Genomic DNA, 15,066 nt, shown 5'->3' on the forward strand with positions numbered 1-15,066 from the left:
TTCATGTATCACACTCAAGCAAACACAATTATTATGATGATATTCATATAAGAGGTTTGTTGCAAGTTGCAAAAAACTGCTCTTATCCAGAACCCAATAAAATAATTAATAGAAAACAAAACTTAAGTCTCGTAATCTGTTAGGGTTTACCGTTTACGTAACTTTGAAAAACGAGTGGACCAGATTGAAGCAACTAAGAGATAACGAAGAGCTTCCATCATAACGGCTAAGTATTTTTTTAAAACAAAGATAGAGCCTGTGAACTGTGAAGGCCATTGTTGTGGTCCTCTCTCCTCTGCATTCACTTTTCTGAAAAGACGAGACATGAATTATTATTTTTATACAACTATTTCATGGAGACTAATGCGTATGCATAATTCAATGTTTTATAAGCGAGTGGTTGCTGCTAGGTTGCTCTTGAGTATTTCTACTACTAGGAAAAAACTTTGCTTGCTAATAATCTAACTAAATAGACTTCAAGCACTACCCTAAAGTCGCCTAATTAAGTTATGTTTAGAGGTGTTTAGTGCTTATCGCTTTCATTCATGAACAATTTCAGAATATGGCCCATTCTAGTCCAGAACCATTATGCAATTCAAGTTGGTAAAGTCTTGGACGCAGATATCATTTCCCAATACATACAAACACATATGGGTTGGGAAGGTCTTATCAAAAACTTTGTCTGGAATTTACAGTTAAATAATACGGTAATATATATCGAGTTTTGTTTTTGTTTTTGTAAGTAGACCCATGTGATAACACATTAGCTAAGCGACACGCGGCGAAAAGGTTGAGTGCGGTGGAAAATATGGGTTCAGTGTCTGGTTCCTTTGTCTGGTTGTTACAACCCTATTGGCTCTCCACCCCTTCTTTTCGCAAAACACTAAAGGTACTCGCACGAGTCATCCCTATTATTAACATCAAACATACAAGATTTTAAAGCTAAGCCAAGGAATCAAAAATACTACTAGCTGTTTTTTTTTTTTGTCAACTAACGAAAAAGTTAATCATAGCAAATGGAATCCAATTTTTTTTATTTACGCATCCTGCTCACTCCATCACTACACGTGCCTACGGCTAACTGGTTTAAAGATGACCCGAGTATATACTTCAACATAGCCCATAAAACCAAAAGACCCACAAAATACGTACAATGTTAGACAGCCGATATTTGTTTTTTTCGTTGGAAGCTTCTTGTTTGCAATTAAAACAGTTCCTCTAACGTTAAGACGAATAATTATAAATTGGATTGATCGATATTACGCAATTAATTGAAGGAATGCTCTTGAACTATATGAATTTAGGGAAGAAGATAAAATTGTCAACTACTGAAGACAAACACACCAAAGCTAATAAGACTATTGGAATTTTTCAAATAGGAAAAAAAGAAAGAAACAGAATTCATAAGGCCATTTTCATAATTAACATCATCCAACCATCTCTCTCTCATTACACACAAAAGAACAACAAATAATAATAACAATAAAGCATTTCCCAAATCTTAAGTTGTTTCTTCACATAATTTTAAAAGCCTTCATTAATTGGTCGCGTTGCTTCGGAAGGATCCCAAAGCCTTAATTGCTGAAGCTCTCAATACGAATTGGTGGTAAATCGCTGCAGCTAGTGCTCCAAGGAACGGACCAACCCAGAAGATCCACTACAAAACCAAAAACAGAACACTTAACATTAGAGACGTGGACAATTTGATAAAAACCTAATCCACGATAACATAGTAAAACACTTACGTGGTCATCCCAAGCCTTCTCGTTGTTGTAGATAACAGCAGCACCAAAGCTTCTTGCTGGGTTAATACCAGTTCCAGTAATGGGGATAGTTGCCAAATGCACCATGAATACAGCGAACCCAATTGGAAGTGGAGCCAAAACCTTTTCAAAAAAGACCCACCAAACTTTTATCAGAAATCTACACACAAACCTATTTGAGATTCACACAAACTTTGACATAAAACCCTAATGAAGATTCATGCTTAACTTTATCAGTCAGAATCTACAGAAACCCATTTAACAATCTTTATCACTAAACTCCAAAAAGATTCAAACTTTATCAAGATCTACACATACCAACTAGAGTTTTAAACCAAATTTTATCAAAGATTCAAACTTTACGAGTATATACACGTACCCATCAAATTTTATCATTAAACTCTTTAAAGATTCGAGCTTTTTGAGAAATAAGAAACAAGACTTACGGGGATGTGAGAGTCACGAGCGCTTCTCTTAGGGTCAGTAGCGGAGAAGACGGTGTAAACAAGGACGAAAGTTCCAATGATCTCAGCTCCAAGAGCAGTCCCGTTGTTGTAACCGTCAGCTACGGTGTTAGCTCCTCCACCCAGAGTGTTGTAAGGAGTCTTCATGAAAGCTTTCACGAAACCCACACCACAGATGGCTCCAAGACACTGAGATATCATGTAACCAATAGCTCGAACCAAAGAGACCTTACGAGCAAGTAACAGACCGAAAGTCACAGCTGGGTTAATGTGACCACCTACGGGAAAACAAAAACGAGATCGAGGTTAGCAACAAAACTAAGGAACTAAATGAGTAAAAAGATAAGGTTTTTTTTTATGTGTGTGTGTGAGAGAGATTAGAACTTACCAGAGATACCGGCGGTGCAGTAAACGAGGACGAAGATCATACCACCGAAAGCCCAAGCGATCCCGAGTAAACCAACGCCGTCACAGGGACCGGTTTGCTTCTTGTGGCCGATGACAGTGGCTACAGTGACGTAGAGGAAGAGGAGAGTAGCGACGAACTCAGCGATGAGAGCTCTGTAGAAAGACCAAGACTTGAGCTCTCCCATGTCAAAGAGCGGAGCTGGTGGAGGATCCACGTAGTCTTTCCCATGGTGGGTTTTTCCTTCTTCGCTCACTTCTTTCGACATCTTTGTTTTCTCTCTAAGAAGCTTAAGTTTTTTCTCTCTCTCTAGAGCTAGGCTATGGAGTTTGCTCTGCTCGAAATGAGTGGTGGTGTGTGACGACGACAGTGTCTCTCTTCAGCCATTTTAAAGGGAAAGGGAAAAAAACCCTTGTAGCCACCATGGATAAGCCAAGGGTACTTTCGGTATTAAACAGTTGTATAATCTTCTAATACGACATATTTAACTCTGGTAATGGCATGTATAATCATTATATTTGTACGATTGATTATATTGTTAATTAGTTGTGTATGATAAGGGAAATTGGAAAACATCTAAGGACATTTCTTTTCGGGAATTTAAATTGTCAGTTTGATTACCAACCATCTAAACTAACTTAGTAAGTAATGATAAATTTAAAACAACTAAAATGTTCCTTAGAACTTTCTAGTTATAGTTAAATCACTAAATCATATCGGGGGAGAAAGTAATTACTATTAGTACGTACATTGAATATTTTTTTTGTTTTCTTTTGTTGGCTATAATAATATCAGCAATAGTTTATTTTTTTTTGTTTTTGGAATGCATTATTACTGGGCACAATAATGGTCAAAAATTTGTTGTAGTACTATATGATAATAGTGTATAAAATAGCAATCAAAGTGGGGTCTTCTGCACTTCTGTAAAATGTGAATATTTTTCTTACTAAATTATATGGAACAATGGGATGAATACAAAATGTTTTAATATATAAACAATAAGACATGTTTTTTTTTTTTTTTGTAGGTTTGTTAACAAAATTTGAAAATAAAATTTGGAGATGAAAAAAAAAGAAAGAAGAAGGTGGTAGGACCAATGTGTACAGGTAAGCCATGTGAGGGTTAATGATAGAAATGAGGTGTAAGGTTTTTTCGTCAGGCTGTCATACAAAAAAACCTTTTTATTTTTAGTTATTTTTTGCTCTTTCCTATAGCTTCAACGGTTATATCAATATCTTTGTCTTTTTTCCAAATCTTTTTTTGGCAACTTTCCTCTTTTATTTTTCAAATTAGGTCAAATGTTTTGTAAAATTTAGAAGTGAAAACTCTCAATAGATGAAAGATTAATATACTCAACGAACCAAGAAACTACTTTTCTCGACCAGAACTATCTAAAAGCAACGACATGCAAATATTCATATGCGGTAATAATTACAAAAGGGAGAGTTAATTTATTATACGAACAAAAACAAATTATGAAAAGGAAGAGTCGACTTGTGGTGGGTACCGATTTTGTTGAAAATGTATAGACAAAAACTTCACCGGCAGAAGATGATTATAGTCTATTCTAGTTTATACTCACATTAATGTCTTGTCCTTGCAATAATATTTGAAGAATGTCTATGTCCTAAAATCGCGTATTCTTTTTTTTTTTTTTTTGTATATATAATATACTATTAGTTCATCCTATGCTTGTTGATGATACACTCATTTATCATTCTTTTATGTTCATTTTGTTTTCAATGCTTATCCTTTTATATATCCAAACGGACATAGCATATATATAATAAGAAAGATAAGCACCATAACATTATCAATGAATGGTTTAGACTTGTAGTGATTATATATATATATATATATCTCAACACGACATCCACAACAAACGATTTTATTAAAAACACATTCACAATTTTGTTTGGTTCTAATTGACATGAATATCAAACATTTCTTTTGAACTTAGGTTTCGAAGATATGTAAAATGCACCAACCGATGGTTCACGCACGGGAGGGGATGCCCATATAGGCATATACTTGGTACGTAAATGTAATTTGACCGGAATGTTTTTTGGTATCGTATCGGCCACAAAGTTGAGGACTGCATTAATACAAATCCTTAATGCAAGACTTAGGGGACACTAACGGATAATACGAAGTGCTAACCCGTAGTTATGACTTATGAGTGTGTTTATTTAAATTATTATTACTATTATATATCTAAAGCAGACCATCATAGTCTACTCTTTTGCTTTCGAGTTTTGTATTACGTTAATATGACATTTGTCCTTATCCGAATGTCCCTAATCACCTTTTTTTTTTCCTTGATAATGTTCCTAGCCGATTATTACTTTATCACTTTGGTGTAATACAATTATTAGTACTTAACTTTTACGCAAAATGTAACACTATAGAATTATGAAATGGAATAACTCCTTATTTACTAATTAACTAGACCCACTGAAAAATTTAGTATTCCTCATTCGAGTAAACTACGGCAAAAAGAAAAATATTTGATTTGAAATTATGCTGTCCTTTGGTGGATGAAATTGCCAGGTTGATGTGCAATCATAGAGAAAATGATGATTGTTTTCCTCTTTCTCCATAAATAATAGGCGTTTTCAGTATATAACATAATTATATTTGGAACATTAGGTAAACTTAAATTAGAAAAAATGCAAAATACTAAAAGTCTAAAACCAATAATACACACATTTGGCATTCCAATTCGAATTCACCTTCTTGAAAACTAAACACGGAGTGAGATGGAACGTTCATGCGGTTTCCAAAATAAAGTGATATTGTTTTTTTTTTTTTTGGTCAACAAAGTGATATTGTTTACCCTAGTTTTTTAGTAAACAATTCCATTTACCAAATTCAAAGTGACAATGCATGTAATAATAAAAGTTTTTTGAGTTTCTCACCTTTGTTCTAATATAAAAAACACACACATACTGTATATACACAGTTTGGAAACAAAAGAATAAAAACTGGATAGTGCTGGACCATCTAATATATATATATTCCACTGATTAAAATCTTCGTAGTGCAGAAGAGGTTGGATAATAATAGTACTTTGGAGTTCACCCGAAATCAATGCATGTGAGAATGATACAAACCATCATATCTTTTATATGATTTTGCTGCCTATCGATCCTTGATTATGATATTATTCTTTAAATAATTAGCTAGCGAGCTTCAATTAGCTTTGATAATTAAATAAGTGATTTTTAATAAGTATAGTCCACAGAGAGGAGAAATTAAAATGACATAACAGAAAGGGCAATCAATCCACGTCATTGTATCCACATCAGTTGGGCAAGAAGACAGGTCAGATCTCTTCATATTAATCCATACAGCTCACGCCACGTGTTCCGTATCTGGTAACGGCTAGAACGATCCACAACATCCTGTCTTTATCCGACCCCTAAAAAAATTACAAAAAAACAAAAAGATGGTCCTCTTTTGTTATTCCGATTTTATTTTATTTTTTAATTATTTGATTCTCTTCTCTCTATCCAACGGTTAGTTTAACCTAAGTAACTTTTATAAAAATCGTATAACTGTGACTGTGGGAGTACTTATCGATGCTTTATGGTTCAATCATGCCATTGCCTACACACAAACGTGCTTTGATTAAAGCACTTTATAATTAGTACAGTAATTAGTAGTGAATGCGTTTATTTTGTGTACATATGGACCCTCTGGTCTGCTAACGTGTTTATGTTAATGTACTGAATTAGCTTGGGATATATTCATTAATAAACATTTTCACATTAAAGAAAACGTAAAACATCCTTCTGAACGGTACCTTCTTATTGCATCTGCGTTTTAAGTTTTCAGTTCAGAGAGATAGTAGTACATATGGACAATATTTAAAAATTAGATGTTATGTCTTAGCACGTTTTTTGTGAGGATTTGTTTTAAGTTAACAACACAGGCAGCTTGGGCTAATATTTAAACTGAATTGAATTATGATATTATTATAAGAGTTGGGTTTTAGCCACACATTTGCTTTGCTGCTGCTGTCCGGTTGTATTAACCGGTATTTCATTTTATAGTATTATTTGGGCTTTTATAGTTCTATGAATAGTGGGTTCAAATAAGTCCTTCTTGTTCGGCCCGTTTGATAATATTTCGAAAACTTATGTTTTAATTTTTAAGCATGTCTATTGGCTGATCGTACAAAAATCACGGGCTTAAAATGTGCATGGGTCGTCCCTTGAATATCTGTTGGGCTTTATGGCCATTTTTACATCTTTTTTTTGTTTTTTTTGTTTGGGGTTTGTGCGTACTTGTTGGCTTCGTTATAAGTTATGATAAACCACCAACCAATAGAGTTCGGGTAAAGCCAGTACCATGTCCATGTGTATGATTTCGCTTGCTTGGTGTGACCTTTACGAATCACGATTCCCAAATTTTCAATAGATAGTCAGAACTCAAATTCCAAAATCAACAATGAATCAGATGACCTATAAAAACTACTGAGAGAGCCAGAAGGTTCCAAGGTGGGGGCCCAAACGGAACATGATAAATCTCATCTCGACACATCTCCCAAGGGACAAGAAACAAAAACCAAGTATTTGTAGTACTAGCAGTAATAATCAATTCAAAAGGCATATTCTTCCTTCGTGAAGCGTTCACATTATCTTCATTACACGTGGAAATCCAACAAAGCATCCACGTCACCCTAAACCATACTAAACCACTTATAATAATAAAATGTTTTGCTAACAACAAGGCCAAAATATGAAAATAACATGGATAAGGAAGTAAGGAACCTCCACAAACTACGTGACGTCCTCATTTATTCCGTATTTCAAATATATATATTTATTTCCTTTGTCTTCCTCTTTCTATTGCTCTTATTACCATATAAAAAAGCTATTATAAATTATACAAATATATAATATATTTTGACAATATCGCAATCGTGGGTTCTGCTTTATCTTCAGTTCTCGGGAACCTGAATTTGGATGACAATGTATGTATAGTTTTATCGTCTGGATTAATAAATTGTCACGAGTTTGAATTAAGGTGTTGCTCTTATTACATACTAGTACGGTCAAGTCATACTAAACCACACGTAAATTGGGTTTAGCGTATTCAATTAAATATGTAAATGGTACAAATTACAGGACCCAAAGAAAGAAACAATCCCCATGAGTTCATCTTTTGTTCATATATTACGAGTCGTTTAGAATTTCTTTCATATAGCTTTTCTTCTGTTTTGTAGAGTTGACTTTATTTAAGTAAAATTAAGATTATGTGAAAATTTGAAAATGCGATATTGACTAAAAAAAGTATATTTAATTATGTGTGTCATCATCATTATTTATCCCACTCCCACCTAGCTAAGCTATAAGTATTCGGTTTAAAATATTTTGTCTCAATTATAAATGAAATATTCGTACAACAAAATATTTAAAAATATTTATTCTGATTTAAATAAATAGTAGGTAAACCGTGGTTGGGTTAAGAAAAAACCTGTGATCATAAATAATACTTGACGTTTCCTGAATTATCTACCGCCACAATAATTATTCGGTATTCCCCAAAGTATTTATCAGCAAAAAAAAAAAAGAAAAAGAAAAAACGATAACCTTTAAAAATTCCCCCCAAAATAAAATAAAAATAAAAAAAAAGGGGAAAAAAAAAACTTAAAAGCGCAAAAAGGAAGTAATGCACACGCCATTTTATAAATAGGCAAGCAAATATAATAATAATCATCTTCTTCTTCATCTATCTCCTCGTTTTGTGAAATCTCTCTCAAACTCTCTCTTCACATCAACTATGGATCCGTACAAGGTAAACAACCCTTCTTTGCTTTCTCTCTTCTTTACCTCTTTGAGTTTTGTATTTCGCCGTCAAAACTAGGATTGAAACGTTGTTATTATGCTTTGTTGTTGCACTCCCAAGTTTCTTTTTTCTTTTCCAACATCTCTACAACTGTTCGATTGGTCTCGATTCCGATTTTTATGTCAAAGTTTTGACCTTTTTCTACTCGAATCTATTGAATCTAATTCGTATATGCGAATGTACACTTGAGTCTTCCATTGCTCTATATTGATTTCTCCAAGATCGTATGCCTTTCTTACTCGTGGCTTTTGCTGGAGTTTGACTTTATGTTCATTGAGTTTTTTTTTTTTTTTAATTGATGAGTTTGATTTCTTTTTCAACTGAATAATTGATTAATCATGGATGGTTATAATGATGATGCAGTATCGTCCAGCAAGTTCTTACAACTCTCCCTTCTTCACCACCAACTCTGGTGCTCCTGTATGGAACAACAACTCCTCCATGACCGTTGGACCCAGAGGTATCTATCTTACTCTTTATGTTTCACATAGTTAACCTAAGTTTACTCTGTAAATGTTAGTCTTACACTCATGATTTGTATTGGACTGTTTTGGCAGGTCCTATCCTTCTTGAGGATTACCATCTTGTTGAGAAGCTTGCCAACTTCGACAGGGAGCGGATCCCAGAGCGTGTGGTTCATGCCAGAGGAGCCAGTGCTAAAGGTTTTTTTGAGGTCACTCATGATATATCTAACCTCACTTGTGCTGACTTCCTCCGAGCTCCTGGTGTCCAGACTCCAGTCATTGTCCGGTTCTCTACTGTTATCCATGAGCGTGGTAGTCCCGAGACTTTGAGAGACCCTCGTGGTTTTGCAGTCAAGTTCTACACCAGAGAGGTCAGTCTCCTTGTAGTTTCAAACATTGCTTGTATTAATGTTAGCAACTACAACAGGATCTTGTTTCATCATATGTGCTGAGGAAATGATCATCATCTGTGAACAGGGAAACTTTGACCTTGTTGGAAACAACATGCCTGTCTTCTTCATCCGCGATGGGATGAAGTTCCCTGACATGGTCCACGCCCTTAAGCCAAACCCCAAATCTCACATCCAAGAGAACTGGAGAATCCTTGACTTCTTCTCTCACCACCCTGAAAGCTTGAACATGTTCACTTTCCTCTTTGATGATATTGGTATCCCACAAGATTACAGGCACATGGATGGTTCCGGTGTCAACACATACATGTTGATCAACAAAGCTGGTAAAGCTCACTACGTGAAGTTCCACTGGAAACCAACCTGTGGAGTCAAATCCCTTTTGGAAGAAGATGCTATTCGTGTTGGAGGAACCAACCACAGTCACGCGACTCAGGACTTGTATGACTCTATCGCTGCTGGAAACTACCCTGAGTGGAAGCTCTTTATCCAAATCATTGATCCAGCTGATGAAGACAAGTTCGACTTTGACCCGCTCGATGTGACCAAGACCTGGCCTGAGGATATCTTGCCTCTCCAACCAGTTGGACGTATGGTGTTGAACAAGAACATTGACAACTTCTTTGCAGAGAATGAGCAACTTGCCTTCTGCCCTGCAATTATTGTCCCCGGGATCCACTACTCGGACGATAAGCTTCTTCAAACCCGTGTCTTCTCCTACGCTGACACTCAGAGACACCGTCTTGGACCAAACTACCTCCAGCTACCAGTTAATGCCCCAAAATGCGCTCACCACAACAACCACCATGAGGGGTTCATGAATTTCATGCACAGGGATGAAGAGGTACTTGATATAACAATATTAGTTATCTTTGTATCGAACTTGAAGCTAGAATATCGTTAGTCTTACAAGAAGCTTTTGTTTACAGGTCAACTACTTCCCGTCCAGGTATGATCCGGTTCGTCATGCTGAGAAGTATCCAACTCCTCCAGCAGTCTGCTCTGGAAAACGTGAGAGGGTAAGTAGTCAAAACCCTGTTTTCCTCTGTTTTTGTTCTCCTTGGTTTACGTAAGAAAGATATGGTCTAAACGTTTGAAATCTGTGTTTGCAGTGCGTTATTGAGAAAGAGAACAACTTCAAGGAGCCTGGAGAGAGATACCGTTCCTTCCCACCAGAGAGGTACCAATTGTTTTTCTTGTTCTTATGATAATGCATAAAAGAAACATATGTGTTCTTAATGTTTTACGGTTTGATTTCAACTTCAGGCAAGAACGATTCATCCGTAGATGGATTGAAGCCCTATCCGACCCTCGCATCACACACGAAATCCGCAGTATCTGGATCTCTTACTGGTCACAGGTCTGAATTCTTAATCTCAGCTACTGTCATTGTCTCGGCAGTTGAAAGTTTGTCAAGTTGTAAAACATGTTTTTTTGACACTGATTGGGTTAAAAATGTGTGAAACAGGCTGATAAGTCTCTGGGACAGAAGCTGGCGAGTCGTCTGAACGTGAGACCAAGCATCTAAAATGAGTGAATGGCAATGAAAGATTATTGATTGGCTGTTTGTGTGGTTCTAATTAGCAGAGAAGAATGAAAAAAAAGATGGGAAGAGATAATACAAATCTTCATCATGTGGATCTTATATGTGCTATGGTTTGTAATAGTATCTGTTTAAAAGACCAAAAAACCTTCTGTGTTGTTGTGACCTTAGTTTTGTCTCTTGTTTTATCAAAATAAATACATTATACATTGAAGATTTATAATCGGTGTCATATGATGAAAGCTTTTATTTTCCTCGAACGATGGTGATCCATGTCTAGTACATTCCTATATACTAACAAGAAAGGTTTATTACACTTGGACGTAAGAGCTGTCGACGGAGACGTGTTTTTCGTACGCATGTTCTGGACGAAAGGGCATTGCAAGTATGAAACGAAAAGGACAATTAAGGCTGTAGGATCTTATGTGTGGGTGTTAGAGAATTACAATTACCGTCGCTGTAGTATGCGTGGGGTCTTGAGAGTCTACAGATTTGGTTGTTGAATGTGTGATAATCTGACAATATTGGATTTGAACTTGGCGGTTTTGACATTTTTGGTTTGAAAAATCTCTGTTCAAATGATATAAACAAGAAGATAATCATATCTGTGAAGGAATTCCATATTACTTATTGACCAAAGATTTTGCCTTTGCTAAAAAGAGAATGTCTAAAAGTCTTGAGACCGTGATGTTAGTTGGCAGGAATACATTCATAATTTGATAAAGAATACATTGATATTACAAATTATGGTTACATGCAAATGGTTCGATCACTAAGAACCAAAGCCAAACTTATCTTAAAATCAAGTGAAAAAGAAAAAGAATCACGAAATGGTTTTCGTCGAGAGGGAGTTTCAGAAGCAAGGATTACGAGGTTTTGTTCGTACAAGCATTAGTAAATTGAATGAACCAAAAAAAAAAAAAACTCTCTTTTCTTCTATAGAGCTACAAAGATATCAACTTCTCTCGTCTATCTGAAGAAGAAGCTCTTACTTTCTCAGTAGAGGCTAAAACCAAAGAAAGGGCTGATGACAATTCCCAGTCCAAGACCAATAGCCACAAGAGATGAAGCCCAAGTTAGTTTCTCTGTGATCCTTGGAACCTTCTCTTTCAATGCCTCACTACAAGACCCAATAAACGCTGTGTAACTTCCCATTGCGATAACTGTCCCAACCAGAAACATGATCAGAAATGCAGACCCTGCTAACCGAGATGGCAGAGCCAATGCAGGCAAAACAATCATCAGAGCATCCGGTTGCAACCCGTGAACCACTCCAGTTGCAAATGTAGCAAACCCGATCTTCTTCTTTTTGGGCGTTGGTAAGGCCTCTTTCTCTGTTGATACCATGCTGATGTCGGTTTCCAAGGCGACACAAGGTTCTGGAATCTCGGAAGCTTCTTTGATTCCCATAGCACCAATGATGACAAGTGTCAGTCCCACAATTCTTGTACCCCAGGTTTGTAATACCTCAATGTGAAGCCGGTCTTTAAGTAGCAGAAACAGTAAACCAAAGATGACTTGACCAGCGTCGTGCCCACATCCCCAAAGAGCTCCAACAGCAGCACTTTCCATTTTGCTGCGTCCGATTGAAAGTGGAGCTAAAGCAGCAAGGTGATCGGGTCCTGATAGCGTGTGCAAGCAACCAGCGAGGAAACCGGTCCAGGCACTGGTTAGCCAACCTGTTTTAGCTGCGGTTTGGAAGCTAGCGAAAGCAGGTGGTGCAAGAAGCGGGTTAAGCAAAAGCGCAGCTACTGCAGAGATTAGTATGACCGTTCCAGAAGATAATGTCTGCAAAGAAACATAGATTTTTATAGATCTGGCAAACACCCATGAGGCTACATAATAGACAGCAAAGAAGCACAATGTAAACACCCAGACAGATCTTATAAGTTCAGAGAGGGGTTAACACATGCCCTAACCAAAAAGATTCTTGCTTTGGATTCACCATATACAAGTTCTAATGTCAAAAGAGCAAAATGATCAAACTTCAAACAAGTCTGGAGCTTGAAACTAAGGAATACCAATTCTTATCTAACAAAAAAAAAGAAAAAAGCAAAGTTCAAAGTCAACAATAATGCATTAGCTCACGAATCCTAAAACTAAGAGAACCTGATTCCGTGATTCCTGAAACTGATGGATAGCAACATATAACCCAACAAAATTGGAGCTTTTCAGTAATTCTTGGAATCTTCTATTTATATACAAAAAAAATCAAACGTTTCCTGAATCAAATAAACACCCAATAAACCCCAAATCTAATGTAAGCGAAGCTCTCCCCCAGAACCATACGGAAACTGAAACATTTAGTAAGCATCGAGGTAAACACTCATCAACCTAATTTCTCAATTCCACTGACCAAAACGCGAAACTATATACCTTTCGCTGCTGAGAAGCCGTCGTGACGATCCGTTGGAGAAACCCAGGATTAGGTTTCCTCGATTCTTCCGATTTGGGAGAGCCATTGAAGGAATTGTTAGTCTTATTAGATCCTAGAGGCATATACGCCGATGGGTTCTGGAAACTGTTGCAGGAAATCGAGCTGAGTCGGCGTGACTCGGGACGGTGAGATGAGACAAAGCCCAGAGTCGATGAGCGGAGACGAGGAAGGAAAGGAGAAGTCGTCCTTGAAGGAACCAATTTGGAAGAAGAAGAAGAAGGTTGCAGAAGCCTTTCCATGGCGCCGTCTACCTTCTCTCTCTCGGTGGAGGCTAAAGAGAGAGAGTCTCAAAACTGAAGAGAGAAGAGACTACGTACGTGCGCTTCTCTGTCTTTAAAGGATATACGAATTTTTCAAAAAGGATTTTTTAATTTAATTTTTCAGTTTTAAATAATTTCTTCAGATAAAAAATTAATAATAAATGCTAATATTAATTAATTAAGTGTTGTGATACTCGATGATTATACATAATAGGGATCTCCTATGATAATTACTGTTGTTTAAAGAATAACAGTTGTGTGAAACTATGGACTATGGATTACGTTTCAAAAATCCATATTTTAGTAATTCAAAACCGATGATTAATCTTTTAATTAGTACACTTAACTATATGAAATGGTGAGTTTCAGATTTTAATTAAATAAAAATGCATAATTTTCAAATTCCATTGGGGGACTATATATATGATAATGGTTAGGTAAAAGTTTTTGTTTTTGGTTAGGTAAAAAAGCCGAATAGACTAATATTCTTACGTGAATTAGCAATGAGACAAAACAAATGAACTTTATAAACTATGTCATAGTTAGATCGAGCTTTCCTTAATATAAATAAAGAGAGTTTTGTGTGAAATCAATGATCGAACGTATGTGTGTAATAAGTAAGGTCCAAAAAACCCGTGGTATGGGTCTTGTTCCATCGAATCTATATGTAAACTAGTAGTACTTTTGTATAGTAAGAATGGCCTATCAATGAAATGATAAAAAGAATACTGTATACTGTATTTGGTTTGGAAATGTCAAATCTTTCGCCTAACAAAAAAAAAAAAGAAAAGAAACGTAAAAGCAACATGTAAGAGATATGGAATCCACGACGCATCCACGTTAATACTATTACCTACCTACATTTCCTAATTTCCCAAGTTTCATTTTCATTATCCAATTTGTTTTCTTTTTTCCTTCCTTCTCCAAAATATTATTATATCATTCAAAAGATGCAGTAACAAGTTTGTTTTGATTAAGTCTGCGATGCAATATATATTTATTTTTTATATTGAATCAATTGTTTTATGAGATTACAAATGCATCTACGTGGCTAAATATGAAATACGTAAGCAAAATAATAAACAATCTAACAACAACGTTTTGGATAATTGCAAAACAATACCTCAATTATTTTATATTTTCCAAGATATTCCCCATTTCTACAGAGCACGGGCAGTGGCGCACATGTCATTTAGATTTACAACTATTATCTTGTTGAGACGAGAAACAAACAACATGTGTTCAGAGACTTCACCAACTCTACCTCTTGTGAAAATTTACGAAATAAACAAATACCATATAACACATCAAAATTAGCTAAGGTAAGATCGAAAATAATCGATCCCAAACTGGGACATGTATTTGATTCTGATAATCAAATCACTTAGGTAGTATAACAAAAATGAAGTTTTTTTTGGGTGATTTACATGTAGACCTACTTTATGAGTGTTTGCGTTTTAATTCCA

General features: G+C 35.9%; 3 protein-coding genes across 3 annotated transcripts; 1 reads left to right on the forward strand and 2 right to left on the reverse strand.

Annotated features, from left to right (window-relative positions):
* Positions 1–1,329: 1,329 nt before the first annotated feature.
* Positions 1,330–3,003, reverse strand: LOC17879522 (aquaporin PIP2-7). Its single transcript, XM_006284217.2, has 4 exons — positions 2,616–3,003; positions 2,210–2,505; positions 1,746–1,886; positions 1,330–1,657 (listed from the first exon to the last, which is right to left on the reverse strand). The coding sequence occupies exons 1-4, from the start codon at positions 2,899–2,901 to the stop codon at positions 1,538–1,540; spliced, it is 843 nt and encodes a 280-aa protein (XP_006284279.1). The 5' UTR covers positions 2,902–3,003; the 3' UTR covers positions 1,330–1,537.
* A 5,323-nt stretch (positions 3,004–8,326) lies between these two features.
* On the forward strand, positions 8,327–11,126 carry LOC17881022 (catalase-2). The gene is made up of 8 exons (XM_006283550.2): positions 8,327–8,435; positions 8,850–8,946; positions 9,044–9,321; positions 9,428–10,204; positions 10,290–10,379; positions 10,473–10,540; positions 10,627–10,720; positions 10,829–11,126. Exons 1-8 carry the CDS (start codon positions 8,421–8,423, stop codon positions 10,886–10,888), a joined length of 1,479 nt encoding a protein of 492 aa, XP_006283612.1. The 5' UTR covers positions 8,327–8,420; the 3' UTR covers positions 10,889–11,126.
* A 467-nt stretch (positions 11,127–11,593) lies between these two features.
* LOC17880367 lies at positions 11,594–13,666 on the reverse strand. The gene is made up of 2 exons (XM_006283920.2): positions 13,280–13,666; positions 11,594–12,691 (listed from the first exon to the last, which is right to left on the reverse strand). The coding sequence occupies exons 1-2, from the start codon at positions 13,577–13,579 to the stop codon at positions 11,900–11,902; spliced, it is 1,092 nt and encodes a 363-aa protein (XP_006283982.1). The 5' UTR covers positions 13,580–13,666; the 3' UTR covers positions 11,594–11,899.
* Between the last annotated feature and the right edge of the window lie 1,400 nt (positions 13,667–15,066).

The sequence above is a fragment of the Capsella rubella genome, unplaced genomic scaffold (genome assembly GCF_000375325.1).
Source record: "Capsella rubella cultivar Monte Gargano unplaced genomic scaffold, Caprub1_0 scaffold_7, whole genome shotgun sequence".
Taxonomy (NCBI): domain Eukaryota; kingdom Viridiplantae; phylum Streptophyta; class Magnoliopsida; order Brassicales; family Brassicaceae; genus Capsella; species Capsella rubella.

Excerpts from the sequence above, each read along its gene's own strand:
- LOC17880367 (XM_006283920.2), bottom strand. The coding sequence starts at position 13,579 with ATGGAAAGGCTTCTGCAACCTTCTTCTTCTTCTTCCAAATTGGTTCCT. Across the intron at positions 12,692-13,279 it reads CGGCTTCTCAGCAGCGAAAG|ACATTATCTTCTGGAACGGT; the intron begins GTATATAGTTTC and ends GTTTCTTTGCAG.
- LOC17879522 (XM_006284217.2), bottom strand. The coding sequence starts at position 2,901 with ATGTCGAAAGAAGTGAGCGAAGAAGGAAAAACCCACCATGGGAAAGAC. Across the intron at positions 2,506-2,615 it reads CTGCACCGCCGGTATCTCTG|GTGGTCACATTAACCCAGCT; the intron begins GTAAGTTCTAAT and ends GTTTTCCCGTAG. Across the intron at positions 1,658-1,745 it reads AGAAGGCTTGGGATGACCAC|TGGATCTTCTGGGTTGGTCC; the intron begins GTAAGTGTTTTA and ends TTGGTTTTGTAG.
- LOC17881022 (XM_006283550.2), top strand. Across the intron at positions 10,541-10,626 it reads CGTTCCTTCCCACCAGAGAG|GCAAGAACGATTCATCCGTA; the intron begins GTACCAATTGTT and ends TTTCAACTTCAG. Across the intron at positions 10,721-10,828 it reads GGATCTCTTACTGGTCACAG|GCTGATAAGTCTCTGGGACA; the intron begins GTCTGAATTCTT and ends TGTGTGAAACAG.